We start from the raw sequence: 20,751 nt of genomic DNA, 5'->3' as shown, positions 1-20,751 counted from the left end.
GGGACTCTCTACAAGAGCAGGTGGCTCAGGCTTGGCGTCCTGGCAAGGGGCACCTGCCCACTGTTGTGCGCTGTGGGCGGTTGGTTTTCTTTTGTTTCCCATGTGACCCTTTGCACTATTGAACATGAGTCTTCAGACTGGTTTGTGATGTCCAATTACCAGACAGGGCAGCAGAGCATCACCAGCAGGTCTGTGGAATATTGCTTATTTCCTAGAGTACCTCAGTCTGTTCCTCACTGTCCGGGCTCATACGCCTTTTGAACTCTTGGCTACCTGCATCATTAAAGGGGTGACTTGTGAGATGTTTTTTTCTAGTTGTAGTTACTTCAGCTTGCAGCAGGCTTGTTCATGCTCTTCCCCTGACACATTGCTGGATAAGGAAAAGATTGTCCTTTGGGACCATTCTGTGCCCCTGACTTCTTTAGTGATGGCTCCTCTGAAAGGACCTATCAGACTTTACATACCAGTTGACATCTCAAGTTGTTTCCTGGCAGGACTAATGCTCTTGGACCTCGGACAGAAGTTGTATCACCTGTAGTGGCACCTCTCCTGGACCAGGCCTTTAACACGCCTGTAACTCACTGGGTGTCCTCTTGTACATCTGATGATTACAGCTGCTTGCCTCCCTTCTCCTGAAGTCATCAGGCGCCTGTAGGAAGGGCCACAGCTGCGCCTGTCACCTTCCCGTCTGCAGAAGCACACATTCAGGTGAACTCCTAGACGAGGTATAGTCATGCCGGAGATCCTGCTGCTGAGTTAATCAGAGACCAGGGCTTCTGTCTGGACAGTGAAAAATCTGTCAGGAATATCTCAACGATATACAGTGCAGGAAGTACTGAATTATGCCACATGATCCAAAATCATATCCTTTTATTATTATGAAACACCTTCACAGCATAAACAATCATGGTATAATAATCTGGCAAACTGACAAGGATGCAATAGTGAAAAAAGTGCACTCCAAGTGAAAAAACACAACAAAAACATCACAATAAAACACTTGTTTCCCCAACTGGGGTATTGATATATCTTCAAAAACAGCCTCGATTGGTATTTAAACAAATGGATCCACAGGGCAATTCCCCTTATGGGATAGGAAATAACAGGGTCTGTCGCCTTCCAGTGTCCTGCTCTCTTGAACACCATCATCAAGATGAGCACATGGGCTGCACTGCACAATGTTTGCGAACACTATGCCGTAGAGGTTGGTTCCTGAGCGAATGCTCGACTTGTAGGGCTCTTCTCAAGATCGTTTTGTTCAAGTTGGTTGGTTGCTCAAAATGGATTCTAACTCTGTTCATCGATTGTGTGGTTTTCATTCCTCCCACGGCTCTGGAGAGAGAGGCCAATACGTACCAGCAGAAGGATGGTCCTAGGCCTAGTAAGTACAGAGAACCTCACCCACTACCAGTCTCTACGGTAGGAGCGTGGAGGGGTGGAATCAGTGGTGCACATGAGGCGGTGCTTCAAGAGTAACTCTTTGCAAAAGATCCATTCCGTGCCTGTTCCGTGACTCATGGCCTCTACTTATGTCAATACTTCAGTCCATATGGCTTGCGGGGAACTAAGACTGCAGCTCCCAGAATATATTCTTTAGGAAATAAAAGTTTGGGGGGTAGCTACAAGGTTATTGAGAGTGTATTGGAAGGAGAAAACCCATGTAAACTGTCAGTTTAACCTCCCTCACCGGATGGTCAGTTTACCGCCTCCTTGAGAGGTGCTGGAATCGCTGGGTTCGTGTAGGCCTCGCCTCAGCTGGTTCCCAGAGATCCTTACCTTACGCCACGGGGTTGCCGGGCTCAGTGCACCAGAAGTCCTGCCCTATTTGGAGTGGATCTTTTGATGCATATTTGTTGTGCAGGACTGCAGTGGTAAGATGGCTGTTGGCAGGAAGAACAATCCATGACCGTCCACACATCAGGGCCATTGTTTGATGTTGTATTTCAGAAATAAGCCATAGTTTTGAGGCCCTGTTTCTAAAATGTTCAGAACAATGTTGGCCTGCCTCCTGGTAGTGCTGGCCTGTCAGCCGTACACTTCTTCCAGGGTCACTCCCGCATCAGATGGGTGGGTGCAGACTCTCTGCCGCTCCAGACGATTCGCCGACCGCCAGCAAGCTCTCAGGGAGTTCCATATTGTCCCAGTAACGAGGATTCCCAGGGGCCACCGTACTTGGTCAGGGCGCTTCTGGACTGTCCTGGTATGGATGTCTGGAGTGGTGCAGGTTCAGAGTGCTTCTGGATCCAGCCCTGTGGATTGGGGTAGTGTGAATAACCATCACACACATGTTAATTGTCTTATTTCCATGTGTCAGACTTGAGACCTTCACAAGCTTCTGATGTTGCCTCTTTTTCCTCCTCTTCCGACTTGCTTTCATACTCCCCACACACTGCTCTCTCGCACATTGTGCACTCCCACAGCACTGTCATGCACCCACCATGCTCTCCTGCCCCTGATATCACTCTGTCATCTGCCCCAAATGCCTCGCCTTGCTCTGTCTTCCATTTTATCTTGTTCCCCCACCACCCTGTCTTTCTTGCCTCTCAACCTTCTGTCTTCCTCACAATGATCGTCTTTCAACCCCTTGAAGTCACCTCCACTTTCCTTCTGCCCTCTCACCCCTTCGTTCTTCCTCCACTCTTTGCCTACTCACCTGCTCTCCACCTCTCCCTGGTCACCCATCACTTCTTCCTCCCTTCACTCCCTGTAGGACGCGGTGGCCTATGGGTTCCAGTTGGAGCTGGAACGCTTCGGGGAGCCGGACAGCTATTTTGTGCAGTTACGAGAGGAGCTGCAGCGGAAGCGCGACCGGTTGCTGCAGTGCTTGACGGCTGTGGGCATGCGCCCCATCGCACCAGAGGGCTCCTACTTCATGCTGGCTGACATCTCCGACTTCAGTAAGTGAGCATGCACCATGGGCAGCAAAGGGTCTCAGCCTGGGGCCAAGGCTGGTGTTAAAGGCACCACCTTAGGCATCAGACTGTTCTGTGTGACGCTAAAACATAAACCCCGTCCCCAGTGTTCCTGATGCTCTTTGTGGAACTGGGACCTAGACTCCCATTAGGATGTTGGACTCCTCCGTGTGGAGCTCAGAGCTGGTAAACTTTTAGTCTTTAAACTTCTCTGTGAGGCGCTAAGAAATAAACTATTCATAGCATGTGTGGCTGTAGATCCACGTGGTGTGCATACTCCTGCCATCTATTGTTGGGCTCAGACATTTGCAAATTGATTTTCTTCAAAGAAGTCTTTTGAGCCACCAGATATATGCCTACTCCTTCCTTAGCTAGCAATGGGGACCGACTACATTATAGATTTTTTTTTTTTTTCCATCATTGGGTTTGGATATGCACGGCCAGGGTTCAGAGTCTGACACGTTTTTCTACACTTTAGTTCCGGCCCAGCCAGTCTATTGCTCAACTCTGACACCTAGAAACAACTTTCATTGCCTTTCTTCCGGAGACTGGCCCCCAGCGACTCCTGCCCTGTAGGGCCTTTTGCCCTCCGAGGGGCCTTTTATCCCTTTGTTTGATTACCTTCTGGTGGAGAATGTACACATCATGATGATACGGACGCCATTTCAGAACTGTCCTCAGTGTCATGCAAAGTTCCTGTGAACCGACCACCTCCAAGTGTGTAACCTTTGTCTCCTAATCTTGACAACACCATGTGTGAGGCCTGCCTGACCTTCCGTCAAAGAAAACTCTTCAAAATCGTCAGGAAGGATAGTGGGTTCACCACAGGATTCAGAGACAGGCTTACGGTGACACCCTCAACATCTTCGAGGTACAGCCTTCCTTATTGGGCATTCTGCTCCACCAACCATCACCTAGGCCAGAAGCTATCTTCTCCTCTGGCTCCGACTCACAGCACAAGGCCAGAATTCTCCCAGCAACTCCACGCCTGCCATTCCTCAAGTGAAGGCCTTGGCATCCTGCATGAGTATGACTTAAGTAGAGATACTCACTACGCCTACCAAAAGGCCTTGAGTCGAGATAAAGCACCACCCCCAAGAGGGTCCGAAGTCAAGCCCTTCGACAAAGACTCTGCCCTATGGGGCCTCACTGCCTCCTGGCGCTAGTTGGCACTGACAAATACCCTTAGAGCCAACACTACCTCTATCCAGGGGTGCTACCCCGTCACATTCAAAGGTGCACCAAAGGCCAAAGATCATCTTGATACTAGCACTGAAGCCAGCCTCCACTTAGAAGCCTAGAGCACTTTCCGTTCAAAGAAACCCTTGGTGCCTAAGCCATCAACTTTGAAGACAGTCTGATCAGAGGGTCCAATCGACACCCAAACCTTCTGTGCTGAAGAAGCCTTCTGTGCAGGGCTTCAATGTACAGAGCACCCAAACCTAAAACTCCTTCAAGAGGAACTAGACAGAAGATAAAAACGTCTCTATATCCATCCCCACACTGGCAAGATCTCCACAGGACTGCCTCCTAAGCTGGTAGAGACTTTGTCTCAGAAGCATAAGCCCACCTTTGAGGTGGAAGTTGCCTTGGACCCTACCCCGATTCCCAGCTGCAAGAAACGCAAGGACATGAGCACTAGTTCTGTCCCATTTGTGCCTCCAACCCCTCCTTCAAACGCTACCAACACCCTATACTCCAACACTTCCATACTTGCCGGAGGGTTCCCCTTAGTCCTCGTATGGACAGGTCAGCCCCCTTCATCCTGCTGGCCCTGGTGTGCAGCCTTTGTATCAGCCCAACGATGACCCGTAGGATGACTACGATGCCGAATCCCCAGGGGGGTCCAGACCGGGATCAGTATCCAGCTACGATGTCACACCCAGATGACACAACTACTTACCTTTGGGTGATACAATTGACTGTTGCATTCCACAAGTTGGATATACATGTCCTCCATGAGGATGATGATTTCTTTGTGGCTACTCTGTCCGTATGGGAGCAGACGGTTTACTTTCTGCCCATGCAGAAGGGGGAGTTGAAGTCAGCCTCAGCCACATTTAAGGAGCCAGTCAAGGTCAGTGTACTAACTCCTAAGGCGGATAAAAATGTAAGCCCACCCCCCATCAAATATCAGGGGTTAAGTCAAGCCAGACTCCCCAGTGGTCCACCCTTGTTGTAAGCGCACCAACCCTCAGGGTACAGCTGGTGCTCCCCGCCTGATAAAGAGAGTAAGAAACTCTATGTTGCAGGGAAGAGGGTAGCAGTAGAGGCCACCACACTGGAGAATTGCAAACTTAGTCAGATGTTACTCCGCAGCTGATGTTGGTGGGTTCTGACCTTGCCTCATATACCAGCTGTGTGGATACTGTATCGAAGTCGTCTGAGAGGTCGAGTAGGATGAGGGCTGCTGTCTGTCCTTGGTCGAGGAGGGAGCGAATGTCATCTGTGGCTGCGAGCAGGGCGGTTTTGGTGCTGTGGTTGGTTCTGAATCCTGATTGGGAGACGTCCAGGATGTTGTGGTTCTCGATGTGTTGTCATAGCTGAGTGTTGATTGCCTTCTCAGCGACTTTAGCTGGGAAGGGTAGCAGTGAGATGGGGTGGTAGCTCTTGAGGTCGGTCGCGTCGGCTGTGGGTTTCTTCAGAGGAGGGCGAATCTCAGCGTGTCTCCAGTCTCTGGGGTAGGTTGCTGCTTCTAGGGAGCAGTTGATGGTCTTGCAGAGTTCTTGTGCGATTGCGGCACTGGCCTTGTCGAAAATGTAGTGTGGGCAGGGGTCGGGGCTCCGGTGTGGATATTGCTCATGGTGGAGAGGGTGTCGTCCATCGTGAGGGGGGGTCCTGGCTGATCCTGGCGGGGGTGTAGTTGGTGGGTTCAACGAGTGTTGGGGTCCGAAAGTGTTGTAAATGTCCTTGATCTTCCTGTGGAAGAAGGTGAGCAGTCTGTCGCAAGGCTCCTGAGATGGAGGGATGTCGGTGGTCTCGGCTTGTGGTTTGGTGTATTCTTTTATGATGGTGAAATGTTCTTTAGTGTTGTGAGAGGTGGAGTTGATGCGGTCCTGCAGGACATCCTTCCTGGTAGACCTGATCAGGCTGTGGTAGGATTTTGTGGCGGCTTTGAAGGTTTCCAGGTCTTGAGGGGATTTGCTGTTTCTCCACTTCTTCTCTGGCGTCCTGCATGAGCCCTTAACCAGACAACTGAACTTCTACTTTTCTTTCCCCAACCAAACTCAGTAGCAGAACATAACCTACACATTCTAGATGTTACATGCACTTTTATGTATTACATTTACAGGACTAAGGGGATCATTTTGACCTCAGCGATGAGTGGTAATGTGGCGGCAGTACCGCCAACAGGCTGGTGGGACATACCGCCACATTATGAGAATGGTGGGTTGGCTGTGGCCACTTCTCCACTCAGACCGCCATGGCAGTAGCAGCCGCCGGGCTGGAGATATCAATCTCCAGCCCGGTGGGCGCTATAGTACCACCGGCAGCATTTTGAGCCAGCCTACCACCATGGTTTTCGTGGCGTTGCTAACGCCACAAAAACCATGGCGGTAGGCCCTACCAGTGACAGGGAAGTCCTTCCCTGTCACTGGTAGGAGGCTCATCCACCCCCCTACCAACGCTCCCCAGACACCCCCACCCACCCCATCCACGCTCCCCCCTTTACATTCCCAAACACACGCACACCTGCAGACACGCAACACGCATACACCCACTCATTCACACTGGCATACACGCATTCATGCTCGCACACATACGTACACACATTCACACTGACATGCAGACACGCACTCACATTACCATTTTTACACGCATTCACACACATGCATACATCCACGCAAACAACACTAAACACACAGACGCATTCATGCACACACTCACACATTCATGCACACAACCCTACACACACAACACCCCCCACCCCCATCCGATGTCGGAAGCCCAACTTACCCTCTTCCAGGTGGTCTTCCGGCAGGGAACGGGAAGGGGCGTTGCTACCTCCAGCAGCGCCCGCCAGCAGAACACCGCCAGGCCGTATCACAGGTCATGATACGGCTGGCGGCGGTCTACTGGCGTGGCGGTGCTGGTGGTAGCAGCGCCACCTTACCACCATCCGCCAGTCTGATCACTGCCGGATTTCCGCTTTTCTTGTGGCAGAAGTCCAGCAGTGGTTATAGTATGGTGGACAGATCGTAGCCGCGGTGTCAGTCTTTTGGGGGCTGTCACGGCAGCGGTAGGCGATTTTTACCACCAAGGACATAATTAGGGCCAAAGTCTTTTGGTAGGACAGACCAACTCTTTGTAGTCTTCACAAAGCCCCACAAGGGTCATCCTCTATCCAAAATAGGTATTGCCAAATGGACAGTTAAATTTATTCAGATTTATTATCGCAAGGCCAAAAACCTTCCCTGTTACCGCCAAGGCACACTCTACACAGAAGAAGGCCACAGCTATGGCCTTCTTAGAGAACACCCCCCTCGCTGACATATGTAAAGCAGCCACTTGGAAAACCCCACACATTCACTAAACACTACTGTGCACATATCTTCACCAGGCGACAGGCTGTGGTTGTCCAAACAGTCTTAAGGACCTTATTTCAGCCATCTGCATCATCTATACGCTTACCACTGCTTGTAGAAGGGTACTGCTTTACATCTATGCAGAGCATGTGTATCTGCAGCAATACATTATATACGTTACCCTGCAAGCATCTGTTTGTAGTGCTGTAGATTCACATGCGCCCAGCCTCTTCCCTGGAAGCGAGTGGCTCTAATCACAGACCTCTTCTTTTTACTAGTGACGCTTCTTTTATAATACACATGTACTCCACTCTCTGTCTGCTCGCCACTTCATGCTACTCTCATCCGCGGTGTGAAAAACAATCTACACGGAGTCAGTGCCCATGCGCATTGCCAGGTAAGGGAGGAGTCACTTCATACTTCTTGACTTGAAAGTCTTCTTTGACGAAGAGCATCGTATAAATGTCCAAGCCTAACATTAGATGGCTGGAAGCATGATAATCTACAGCACTACATGCCATGAACAGATGCTTACAGAGTGAGTGACGTTGTCCTTTAGCTAGACGCCCTGCCACTCTGTGTGTGGGGTTAGGGCTTAGACTGCCTTCTAGACCTTTTGCTTCTCTTCATGGGGTTAGGCCCTATACTCCCTGCTAGACTTCTTGCTGCTGTTTGTGGGGTTAGGACCTAGACTCCCTGCTAGACTCCTTGCTGCTCTTTGTGGGGTTAAGCCCTAGACTCCCTGCTAGACTCCTTGCTGCTGTTTGTGGGGTTAGGCCCTAGACACCTTGCGTGACTCGTTGCTGCTTTTGTAGGACTAGGCCCTAGACTATATATAAGACTGCTGTTTGTGGGGTTAGGACCTAGACTCCCTGCTAAAATCCTTGCTGCTGTTTGTGGGATTAGGACCTAGACTCCCTGCTAGACTCCTTGCTGCTGTTTCTGGGGTTAGGACCTAGACTCACTGCTATACTCCCTGCTGCTCTTTGTGGGGTTAGGGCCTAGACACCTTGTGTGACTCGTTGCTGCTTTTGTAGATCTAGGCCCTAGACAATACATTAGACTGCTGTATGTGGAGCTAGAAAACAAACCCTCCTCTGTAAGCCCTGCTGCTGTTTGTGGGCTGCAACCTATTCTCCTCTAGACATCCTGCTGCTGTTCATTGGGCTAGGAATTACACTGCTCTTTAGCCTTCATGCTGCCCTGTGTAGGGCTAGGACTTACACTCCTCTCTGGACTTCCTGCTGCTCTGTGTGAGGCTAGGACTTACACTCCTCTCTAGACCTCCTGCTGCTCTGTGTGGGGCTAGGACTTACACTCCTCTCTGGACCTCCTGCTGCTCTGTGTGAGGCGAGGACTTACACTCCTCTCTGACCTACCTGCTGCTCTGTGTGGGGCTAGGACTTACACTCCTCTCTAGACCTCCTGCTGCTCTGTGTGAGGCTAGGACTTACACTTCTCTCTAGACCTCCTGCTGCTCTGTGTGAGGCTAGGACTTACACTCCTGTCTAGACCTTCTGCTGGTCTGTGTGAGGCTAGGACTTACACTCCTCTCTGGACTTCCTGCTGCTCTGTGTGAGGCTAGGACTTACACTCCTCTCTAAACTTGCTGCTGCTCTGTATGGGGCTAGGACTTACACTCCTCTCTAGACCTCCTGCTGCTCTGTGTGGGGCTAGGACTGACACTCCTCTCTAGACTTCCTGCTGTTCTGAGTGGGGCTAGGACTTACACTCCTCTCTAGACCTCCTGCTGCTCTGTGTGAGGCTAGGACTTACACTCCTGTCTAGACTTGCTGCTGCTCTGTGTGAGGCTAGGACCTACACTCCTGTCTAGACTTGCTGCTGCTCTGAGTGAGGCTAGGACTTACACTCCTCTCTAGACTTCCTGCTGTTCTCTGTGAGGCTAGGACTTATACTCCTCTCTAGACTTCCTGCTGTTCTCTGTGAGGCTAGGACTTATACTCCTCTCTAGACATCCTGCTGCTCTGTGTGGGGCTAGGACTTACACTGCTGCTCTGTGTGGGGCTAGGACTTACACTCCTCTCTGGACTTCCTGCTGCTCTGTGTGAGTCTTGGACTTACACTCCTCTCTAAACTTCCTGCTGCTCTGTGTGGGGCTAGGACTTACACTGCTGCTCTGTGTGAGGCTAGGACTTACACTTCTCTCTAGACTTCCTGCTGCTCCGTGTGAGGCTAGGACTTACACTCCTGTCTAGACTTCCTGCTGCTCTGAGTGAGGCTAGGACGTACACTCCTCTCTGGACTACCTGCTGCTCTGTGTGAGGCTAGGACTTACACTCCTCTCTAGACTTCCTGCTGCTCTGTGTGAGGCTAGGACTTACACTCCTCTCTAGACCTCCTGCTGCTCTGTGTGGGGCTAGGACTTACACTCCTCTCTAAACTTCCTGCTGCTCTGTGTGAGGCAAGGACTTACACTCCTCTCTGACCTACCTGCTGCTCTGTGTGGGGCTAGGACTTACACTCCTCTCTGGACTTCCTGCTGTTCTGAGTGGGGCTAGGACTTACACTCCTCTCTAAACTTCCTGCTGCTCTGTGTGGGGCTAGGACTTACACTCCTTTGTAGACTTCCTGCTTCTCTGCGTAGGGCTAGGACTTACACTCCTCTCTAAACTTCCTGCTGTTCTGAGTGGGGCTAGGACTTACACTCCTCTCTGACCTACCTGCTGCTCTGTGTGAGGCTAGGACTTACACTCCTCTCTAGACCTTCTGCTGCTCTGTGTGAGGCTAGGACTTACACTCCTCTCTGACCTACCTGCTGCTCTGTGTGGGGCTAGGACTTACACTCCTCTCTAAACTTCCTGCTGCTCTGTGTGAGGCTAGGACTTACACTCCTCTCTGGACTTCCTGCTGCTCTGTGTGGGGCTAGGACTGACACTCCTCTCTGGACTTCCTGCTGCTCTGTGTGAGGCTAGGACTTACACTCCTCTCTAGACCTCCTGCTGCTCTGTGTGAGGCTAGGACTTACACTGCTGCTCTGTGTGGGGCTAGGACTTACACTCCTCTCTAGACCTTCTGCTGCTCTGTGCGAGGCTAGGACTTACACTCCTCTCTGGACTTCCTGCTGTTCTGAGTGGGGCTAGGACTTACACTGCTGCTCTGTGTGGGGCTAGGACTGACACTCCTCTCTGGACTTCCTGTTGTTCTGAGTGGGGCGAGGACTTACACTCCTCTCTGGACTTCCTGCTGCTCTGTGTGAGGCTAGGACTTACACTCCTGTCTGGACTTCCTGCTGCACTGTGTGGGGCTAGGACCTACACTCCTGTCTAGACTTCCTGCTGCTCTGTGTGGGGCTAGGACTTACACTCCTCTCTAGCCTTCCTGCTGCTCTGTGTGGGGCTAGGACTTACACTCCTCTCTAGACCTCCTGCTGCTCTGTGTGGGGCTAGGACGTACACTCCTCTCTAGACCTCCTGCTGCTCTGTGTGAGGCTAGGACTTACACTCCTCTCTAGACCTCCTGCTGCTCTGTGTGAGGCGAGGACTTACACTCCTCTCTAGACCTCCTGCTGCTCTGTGTGGGGCTAGGACGTACACTCCTCTCCAGACCTCCTGCTGCTCTGTGCGGGACTAGGACTTACACTCCTCTCTGGACTTCCTGCTGCTCTGTGTGAGGCTAGGACTTACACTCCTCTCTAAACTTCCTGCTGCTCTGTGTAGGGCTAGGACTTACACTCCTCTCTAGACTTCCTGCTGCTCTGTGTAGGGCTAGGACTTACACTCCTCTCTAGACTTCCTGCTGCTCTGTGTGGGGCTAGGACTTACACTCCTCTCTAGACTTCCTGCTGCTCTGTGTGGGGCTAGGACTTACACTCCTCTCTGGGCTTCCTGCTGCTCTGTGTGAGGCAAGGACTTACACTCCTCTCTGACCTACCTGCTGCTCTGTGTGGGGCTAGGACTTACACTCCTCTCTGGACTTCCTGCTGTTCTGAGTGGGGCTAGGACTTACACTCCTCTCTAAACTTCCTGCTGCTCTGTGTGGGGCTAGGACTTACACTCCTTTGTAGACTTCCTGCTTCTCTGCGTAGGGCTAGGACTTACACTCCTCTCTAAACTTCCTGCTGTTCTGAGTGGGGCTAGGACTTACACTCCTTTGTAGACTTCCTGCTTCTCTGCGTAGGGCTAGGACTTACACTCCTCTCTAAACTTCCTGCTGCTCTGTGTGAGGCTAGGACTTACACTCCTCTCTGGACTTCCTGCTGCTCTGTGTGGGGCTAGGACTGACACTCCTCTCTGGACTTCCTGCTGCTCTGTGTGGGGCTAGGACTTACACTCCTCTCTGGACTTCCTGCTGCTCTGTGTGGGGCTAGGACTTACACTTCTCTCTAGACTTCCTGCTGCTCCGTGTGAGGCTAGGACTTACACTCCTGTCTAGACTTCCTGCTGCTCTGAGTGAGGCTAGGACGTACACTCCTCTCTGGACTACCTGCTGCTCTGTGTGAGGCTAGGACTTACACTCCTCTCTAGACTTCCTGCTGCTCTGTGTGAGGCTAGGACTTACACTCCTCTCTAGACCTCCTGCTGCTCTGTGTGGGGCTAGGACTTACACTCCTCTCTGACCTACCTGCTGCTCTGTGTGGGGCTAGGACTTACACTCCTCTCTGGACTTCCTGCTGTTCTGAGTGGGGCTAGGACTTACACTCCTCTCTAAACTTCCTGCTGCTCTGTGTGGGGCTAGGACTTACACTCCTTTGTAGACTTCCTGCTTCTCTGCGTAGGGCTAGGACTTACACTCCTCTCTAAACTTCCTGCTGTTCTGAGTGGGGCTAGGACTTACACTCCTCTCTGGACTTCCTGCTGCTCTGTGTGGGGCTAGGACTGACACTCCTCTCTGGACTTCCTGCTGCTCTGTGTGGGGCTAGGACTGACACTCCTCTCTAGACTTCCTGCTGCTCTGTGTGAGGCTAGGACTTACACTCCTCTCTAGACCTCCTGCTGCTCTGTGTGAGGCTAGGACTTACACTGCTGCTCTGTGTGGGGCTAGGACTTACACTCCTCTCTAGACCTTCTGCTGCTCTGTGCGAGGCTAGGACTTACACTCCTCTCTGGACTTCCTGCTGTTCTGAGTGGGGCTAGGACTTACACTGCTGCTCTGTGTGGGGCTAGGACTGACACTCCTCTCTGGACTTCCTGCTGTTCTGAGTGGGGCGAGGACTTACACTCCTCTCTGGACTTCCTGCTGCTCTGTGTGAGGCTAGGACTTACACTCCTGTCTGGACTTCCTGCTGCACTGTGTGGGGCTAGGACCTACACTCCTGTCTAGACTTCCTGCTGCTCTGTGTGGGGCTAGGACTTACACTCCTCTCTAGCCTTCCTGCTGCTCTGTGTGGGGCTAGGACTTACACTCCTCTCTAGACCTCCTGCTGCTCTGTGTGGGGCTAGGACGTACACTCCTCTCTAGACCTCCTGCTGCTCTGTGTGAGGCTAGGACTTACACTCCTCTCTAGACCTCCTGCTGCTCTGTGTGAGGCGAGGACTTACACTCCTCTCTAGACCTCCTGCTGCTCTGTGTGGGGCTAGGACGTACACTCCTCTCCAGACCTCCTGCTGCTCTGTGCGGGACTAGGACTTACACTCCTCTCTGGACTTCCTGCTGCTCTGTGTGAGGCTAGGACTTACACTCCTCTCTAAACTTCCTGCTGCTCTGTGTAGGGCTAGGACTTACACTCCTCTCTAGACTTCCTGCTGCTCTGTGTAGGGCTAGGACTTACACTCCTCTCTAGACTTCCTGCTGCTCTGTGTGGGGCTAGGACTTACACTCCTCTCTAGACTTCCTGCTGCTCTGTGTGGGGCTAGGACTTACACTCCTCTCTGGGCTTCCTGCTGCTCTGTGTGAGGCAAGGACTTACACTCCTCTCTGACCTACCTGCTGCTCTGTGTGGGGCTAGGACTTACACTCCTCTCTAGACTTCCTGCTGCTCTGTGTGGGGCTAGGACTTACACTCCTCTCTGGGCTTCCTGCTGCTCTGTGTGAGGCAAGGACTTACACTCCTCTCTGACCTACCTGCTGCTCTGTGTGGGGCTAGGACTTACACTCCTCTCTGGACTTCCTGCTGTTCTGAGTGGGGCTAGGACTTACACTCCTCTCTAAACTTCCTGCTGCTCTGTGTGGGGCTAGGACTTACACTCCTTTGTAGACTTCCTGCTTCTCTGCGTAGGGCTAGGACTTACACTCCTCTCTAAACTTCCTGCTGTTCTGAGTGGGGCTAGGACTTACACTCCTCTCTGGACTTCCTGCTGCTCTGTGTGGGGCTAGGACTTACACTCCTCTCTGACCTACCTGCTGCTCTGTGTGAGGCTAGGACTTACACTCCTCTCTAGACCTTCTGCTGCTCTGTGTGAGGCTAGGACTTACACTCCTCTCTGACCTACCTGCTGCTCTGTGTGGGGCTAGGACTTACACTCCTCTCTAAACTTCCTGCTGCTCTGTGTGAGGCTAGGACTTACACTCCTCTCTGGACTTCCTGCTGCTCTGTGTGGGGCTAGGACTGACACTCCTCTCTGGACTTCCTGCTGCTCTGTGTGGGGCTAGGACTTACACTCCTCTCTAAACTTCCTGCTGCTCTGTGTGGGGCTAGGACTGACACTCCTCTCTAGACCTCCTGCTGCTCTGTGTGGGGCTAGGACGTACACTCCTCTCTAGACCTCCTGCTGCTCTGTGTGAGGCTAGGACTTACACTCCTCTCTAGACCTCCTGCTGCTCTGTGTGAGGCGAGGACTTACACTCCTCTCTAGACCTCCTGCTGCTCTGTGTGGGGCTAGGACGTACACTCCTCTCCAGACCTCCTGCTGCTCTGTGCGGGACTAGGACTTACACTCCTCTCTGGACTTCCTGCTGCTCTGTGTGAGGCTAGGACTTACACTCCTCTCTAAACTTCCTGCTGCTCTGTGTAGGGCTAGGACTTACACTCCTCTCTAGACTTCCTGCTGCTCTGTGTAGGGCTAGGACTTACACTCCTCTCTAGACTTCCTGCTGCTCTGTGTGGGGCTAGGACTTACACTCCTCTCTAGACTTCCTGCTGCTCTGTGTGGGGCTAGGACTTACACTCCTCTCTGGGCTTCCTGCTGCTCTGTGTGAGGCAAGGACTTACACTCCTCTCTGACCTACCTGCTGCTCTGTGTGGGGCTAGGACTTACACTCCTCTCTAGACTTCCTGCTGCTCTGTGTGGGGCTAGGACTTACACTCCTCTCTGGGCTTCCTGCTGCTCTGTGTGAGGCAAGGACTTACACTCCTCTCTGACCTACCTGCTGCTCTGTGTGGGGCTAGGACTTACACTCCTCTCTGGACTTCCTGCTGTTCTGAGTGGGGCTAGGACTTACACTCCTCTCTAAACTTCCTGCTGCTCTGTGTGGGGCTAGGACTTACACTCCTTTGTAGACTTCCTGCTTCTCTGCGTAGGGCTAGGACTTACACTCCTCTCTAAACTTCCTGCTGTTCTGAGTGGGGCTAGGACTTACACTCCTCTCTGACCTACCTGCTGCTCTGTGTGAGGCTAGGACTTACACTCCTCTCTAGACCTTCTGCTGCTCTGTGTGAGGCTAGGACTTACACTCCTCTCTGACCTACCTGCTGCTCTGTGTGGGGCTAGGACTTACACTCCTCTCTAAACTTCCTGCTGCTCTGTGTGAGGCTAGGACTTACACTCCTCTCTGGACTTCCTGCTGCTCTGTGTGGGGCTAGGACTGACACTCCTCTCTGGACTTCCTGCTGCTCTGTGTGGGGCTAGGACTTACACTCCTCTCTAAACTTCCTGCTGCTCTGTGTGGGGCTAGGACTGACACTCCTCTCTAGACCTCCTGCTGCTCTGTGTGAGGCTAGGACTTACACTGCTGCTCTGTGTGGGGCTAGGACTTACACTCCTCTGTGTGGGACTAGGACTTACACTCCTCTCTGGACTTCCTGCTGCTCTGTGTGGGGCTAGGACTTACACTGCTGCTCTGTGTGGGGCTAGGACTTACACTCCTCTGTGTGGGACTAGGACTTACACTCCTCTCTAGCCTTCCTGCTGCTCTGTGTGAGGCTAGGACTTACACTCCTCTCTGGACTTCCTGCTGCTCTGTGTGGGGCTAAGACTTACACTCCTCTCTGGACTTCCTGCTGCTCTGTGTGAGGCTAGGACTTACACTCCTCTCTAAACTTCCTGCTGCTCTGTGTGAGGCTAGGACTTACACTCCTCTCTGGAATTCCTGCTGCTCTGTATGGGACTAGGACTTGCACTCATCTCTAGACTTCCTGCTGCTCTGTGTGGGGCTAGGACTTGCACCATTGTCATCGTGGTGGGGAGTGCACCTGGGTGGATAAGCGCTCCATGTTTGCTTGCACTATTGTCATTGTGGTGAGGAGTGCACCTGGGTGGCTAAATGCTCATTGTTTGCTTGCACCATTATCACCGTGGGGTAAGGTGGATTACCTGGGTGGATAAATGCTCACTGTTTGCTTGCACCATTATCATCGGGTCGGAAGGACACCTCCATGGCAAAGCGCTCACTGTTTGCTTGCCTCATTATCACTGGAGTGGGGAGTACATCTGGGTGGCTGAGCGCTCAGTGTTTGCTTACATCTTTATCACTGAAATGGGAAGTGCACATCCATGGCAAAGCACTTGGTGTTTGCTTGCACCATTATCACTGGAGTGGGGAGTACATCTGGGTGGCTAAGCTCTCAGTGTTTTGCTTGCACTATTATCACCGGGATGGGAAGCACACCTCCATGGCTCAGCACTCAGTGTTTGCTTGCATCATTATCACCGTGGGGTAAGGCGATTAATTGGGTGGATAACCGCTCAGTGTTTGCTTGCACAGTTATCACCGGGGTGGGGAGTGCACCAACTTGGCTAAGTGCTCACTGTTAGCTTGCACTATTTTCACTGACGTCGAAAGGACACCTTCATGGCTAAGTGCTCACTGTTTGCTTGCACCATTATCACCGGGGTGGGAAGCACACCTCCATGGCAAAGCACTCAGTATTTGCTTGCACCATTATCACTGTGGGGTGGCGGTGTAGCTGGGTGGATAAGCGCTCGCTCTTTGCTTGCACCATTATCACCCTTGGGTGGGAGGTGTAGCTGGGTGGGTAAGGGCTCACTCTTTGCTTGCACTATTTTCACTGAAGTCAGAATGACACCTCCATGGCTAAGCGCTCAGTGTTTGCTTGCACCAGGATCACCATGGGGTGGGAGGTGTAGCTGGGTGTATAAGCGCTCAGTGTTTGCACCAGTATCACCATGGGGTGGGGGTGTAGCTGGGTGGATAAGTACTCACTCTTTGCTTGCACCATTATCACCATGGGGTGGGGGTTACCTGGGTGGATAAGCGCTCAGTGTTTGCTTGCACCAGAATCACCATGGGGTGGGGGGTGCAGCTCAGTGTATAAGCGCTCAGTGTTTGCTTGCACCAGTATCACCATGGGGTGGGGGTGTAGCTGGGTGGATAAGCGCTCAGTGTTTGCTTGCACCATTATCACCATGGGGTGGCGGTTACCTGGGTGGATAAGCGCTCAGTGTTTGCTTGCACCATTATCATCATGGGGTGGGGGATTACCTGGGTGGATAAGTGCTAAGTGTTTGCTTGCACCAGTATCACCGTGGGGTGGGGAATTACCTGGGTGGATAAGTGCTCAGTGTTTGCTTGCACCATTATCACCATGGGGTAAGGGGATTATCTGGGTGGATAAGCGCTCACTCTTTGCTTGCACCAGTATTACCATGGGGTGGGGGGTGCAGCTCAGTGTATAAGCGCTCAGTGTTTGCTTGCACCATTATCACCATGGGGTGGGGGTGTAGCTGGGTGGATAAGCGCTCAGTGTTTGCTTGCACCAGTATCACCCTGGGGTGGGAGGTGCAGCTCGGTGTATAAGCGCTCACTCTTTGCTTGCACCATTATCACCATGGGTTGTACCTGGGTGTATAAGCGCTAAGTGTTTGCTTGCACCAGTATCACCGTGGGGTGGGGGTTACCTGGGTGGATAAGCGCTCAGTGTTTGCTTGCACCAGTATCACCATGGGGTGGGGGTGTCGCTGGGTGGATAAGCGGTCAGTGTTTGCTTGCACCAGTATCACCGTGGGGTGGGGGATTCCCTGGGTGGATAAGCGCTCAGTGTTTGCTTGCACCAGTATCACCATGGGGTGGGGGTGTAGCTGGGTGGATAAGTGCTCAGTGTTTGCTTGCACCGTTATCACCATGGGGTGGGGGGTGCAGCTCAGTGTATAAGCGCTCAGTGTTTGCTTGCACCAGTATCACCATGGGGCGGGGGTGTAGCTGGGTGGATAAGCGCTCAGTGTTTGCTTGCACCATTATCACCATGGGGTGGGGGTTACCTGGGTGGATAAGCGCTCACTCTTAGCTTGCACCAGTATCACCATGGGGTGGGGGTGTAGCTGGGTGTATAATCGCTCAGTGTTTGCTTACACCATTATCACCATGGGGTGGGGGTGTAGCTGGGTGTATAAGCGCTCAGTGTTTGCTTGCACCATTATCACCGTGGGGTGGGGGTGTAGCTGGGTGTATAAGCGCTCAGTGTTTGCTTGCACCATTATCACCATGGGGTGGGGGTGTAGCTGGGTGGATAAGCACTCAGTGTTTGCTTGCACCAGTATCACCATGGGGTGGGGGTGTAGCTGGGTGGATAAGCGCTCAGTGTTTGCTTGCACCAGTATCACCACGGGGTGGGGGTGTAGCTGGGTGTATAAGCGCTCAGTGTTTGCTTGCACCAGTATCACCATTGGGTGCGGGTGTAGCTGGGTGGATAAGCGCTCAGTGTTGCACCATTATCACCGTGGGGTAGGGGGTGGGAGGAGCACCTGGGTGTATAAGTGCTCAGTGTTTGCTTGCACCATTATCACCATGGGGTGGGGGTGTAGCTGGGTGTATAAGCGCTCAGTGTTTGCTTGCACCAGTATTACCATGGGGTGGGAAGAGCAGCTGGGTGTATAAGTGCTCAGTGTTTGCTTGCACCAGTATCACCACGGGGTGGGGGTGTAGCTGGGTGTATAAGCGCTCAGTGTTTGCTTGCACCAGTATCACCATGGGGTGCGGGTGTAGCTGGGTGGATAAGCGCTCAGTGTTGCACCATTATCACCGTGGGGTGGGGGATGGGAGGAGCAGCTGGGTGTATAAGCGCTCAGTGTTTGCTTGCACCATTATCACCGTGGGGTGGGGGTGTAGCTGGGTGGTGTAGGAGGCTGGACTGGCTTGTAGTGAGTACCAAGCGGTACTTACACCTTGCACCAGGCCCAGGTATCCCTTATTAGTGTATAGGGTGTCTAGCAGCCTAGGCTGATAGATAATGGTAGCTTAGCAGAGCAGGTTAGGCTGAACTAGGAGACGAGTGAAGCTCCTACAGTACCACTAGTGTCATTTGCACAATATCATAAGAAAACACAATACACAGATATACTAAAAATAAAGGTACTTTATTTTTATGACAATATGCCAAAGTATCTCAGTGAGTACCCTCAGTATGAGGATAGCAAATATACACAAGATATATGTACACAATACCAAAAATATGCAGAATAGTATTAGAAAACAGTGCAAACAATGTATAGTTACAATAGGATGCAATGGGGGCACATAGGGATAGGGGCAACACAAACCATATACTCCAAAAGTGGAATGCGAACCACGAATGGACCCCAAACCTATGTGACCTTGTAGAGGGTCGCTGGGACTGTAAGAAAACAGTGAGGGTTAGAAAAATAGCCCACCCCAAGACCCTGAAAAGTGAGTGCAAAGTGCACTAAAGTTCCCCAAAGAGCACAGAAGTCGTGATAGGGGAATTCTGCAGGAAAGACCAACACTAGCAATGCACCAACGATTGATTTCCAGACGAGGGTACCTGTGGAACAAGGGGACCAAGTCCAAAAGTCACGATCAAGTCGAGAGTGGGCAGATGCCCAGGAAATGCCAGCTGTGGGTGCAAAGAAGCTGCTACTGGACAGTAGAAGCTGAGGATTCTGCAGGAACGACAAGGGCTAGAAACGTCCCCTTTGGAGGATGGATGTCCCACGCCGTGGAGAGTCGTGCAGAAGTGTTTTCCTGAAGAAAGACTGCAAACAAGCCTTGCTAGCTTGAAGTCGTGCGGTTAGGGTTTTTGGATGCTGCTGTGGCCCAGGAGGGACCAGGATGTCGCCAATTGCGTCAGGGGACAGAGGGGGCGCCCAGCAAGACAAGGAGCCCTCTCAGAAGCAGGCAGCACCCACAGAAGTGCGGCAACAGGCACTACGAAGTGGAGTGAAACGGTGCTCACCCGAAGTTGCACAAAGGAGTCCCACGCCGCCGGAGGACAACTCAGGAGGTCGTGCAATGCAGGTTAGAGTGCCGTGGACCCAGGCTTGACTGTGCACAAAGGATTTCCTCGGAAAGTGCACAGGAGCCGGAGTAGCTGCAAAAGACGCGGTTCCCAGCAATGCAGTCTGGCGTGGGGAGGCAAGGACTTCCCTCCACCAAACTTGGACTGAAGAGTCACTGGACTGTGGGAGTCACTTGGACAGAGTTGCTGGATTCAAGGGACCTCGCTCGTCGTGCTGAGAGGAGACCCAGAGGACCGGTGATGCAGTTCTTTGGTGCCTGTGGTTGCAGGGGGACGATTCCGTCGACCCACAGGAGATTTCTTCGGAGCTTCTAGTGCAGAGAGGAGGCAGACTACCCCCACAGCATGCACCACCAGGAAAACAGTCGAGAAGGCGGGAGGATCAGCGTTACAGAGTTGCAGTAGTCGTCTTCGCTACTTTGTTGCAGTTTTGCAGGCTTCCAGTGCGGTCAGCAGTCGATTCCTTGGCAGAAGGTGAAGAGAGAGATGCAGAGGAACTCGGATGAGCTCTTGCATTCGTAATCTAAGGAAATCCCCAAAGCAGAGACCCTAAATAGCCAGAAAAGAGGGTTTGGCTACTTAGGAGAGAAGATACTCTAGCAACACCTGAAGGAGCCTATCAGAAGGAGTCTCTGACGTCACCTGCTGGCCCCGGCCACTCAGAGCAGTCCAGTGTGCCAGCAGCACCTCTGTTTCCAAGATGGCAGAGGTCTGGAGCACACTGGAGGAGCTCTGGGCACCTCCCAGGGGAGGTGCAGGTCAGGGGAGTGGTCACTCCCCTTTCCTTTGTCCAGTTTCGCGCCAGAGCAGGGCTGAGGGGTCCCTGAACCTGTGTAGACTGGCTTATGTAGAAATGGGCACCATCTGTGCCCATGAAAGCATTTACAGAGGCTGTGGGAGGCTACTCCTCCCCTGCCTTAACACCTTTTTCCAAAGGGAGAGGGTGTAACACCCTCTCTCTGAGGATGTCCTTTGTTCTGCCATC

General features: G+C 52.4%; 1 protein-coding gene across 1 annotated transcript in view; it reads left to right on the top strand.

Annotated features, from left to right (window-relative positions):
* LOC138299020 (uncharacterized) overlaps positions 1–20,751 on the top strand; it is a 335,289-nt gene that overhangs the window by 119,910 nt on the left and 194,628 nt on the right. Inside the window, exon 12 of the mRNA XM_069236923.1 lies at positions 2,711–2,897. Coding sequence (XP_069093024.1) covers positions 2,711–2,897 — 187 coding nt within the window. The remainder of the gene's footprint in view (positions 1–2,710; positions 2,898–20,751) is intronic.

The sequence above is a fragment of the Pleurodeles waltl genome, chromosome 6, assembly GCF_031143425.1.
Source record: "Pleurodeles waltl isolate 20211129_DDA chromosome 6, aPleWal1.hap1.20221129, whole genome shotgun sequence".
NCBI classification, from domain to species: Eukaryota; Metazoa; Chordata; class Amphibia; order Caudata; family Salamandridae; genus Pleurodeles; species Pleurodeles waltl.
Note: the sequence above shows the minus strand (reverse complement) of the source record. Positions and strands in the feature narration are given on the sequence as shown.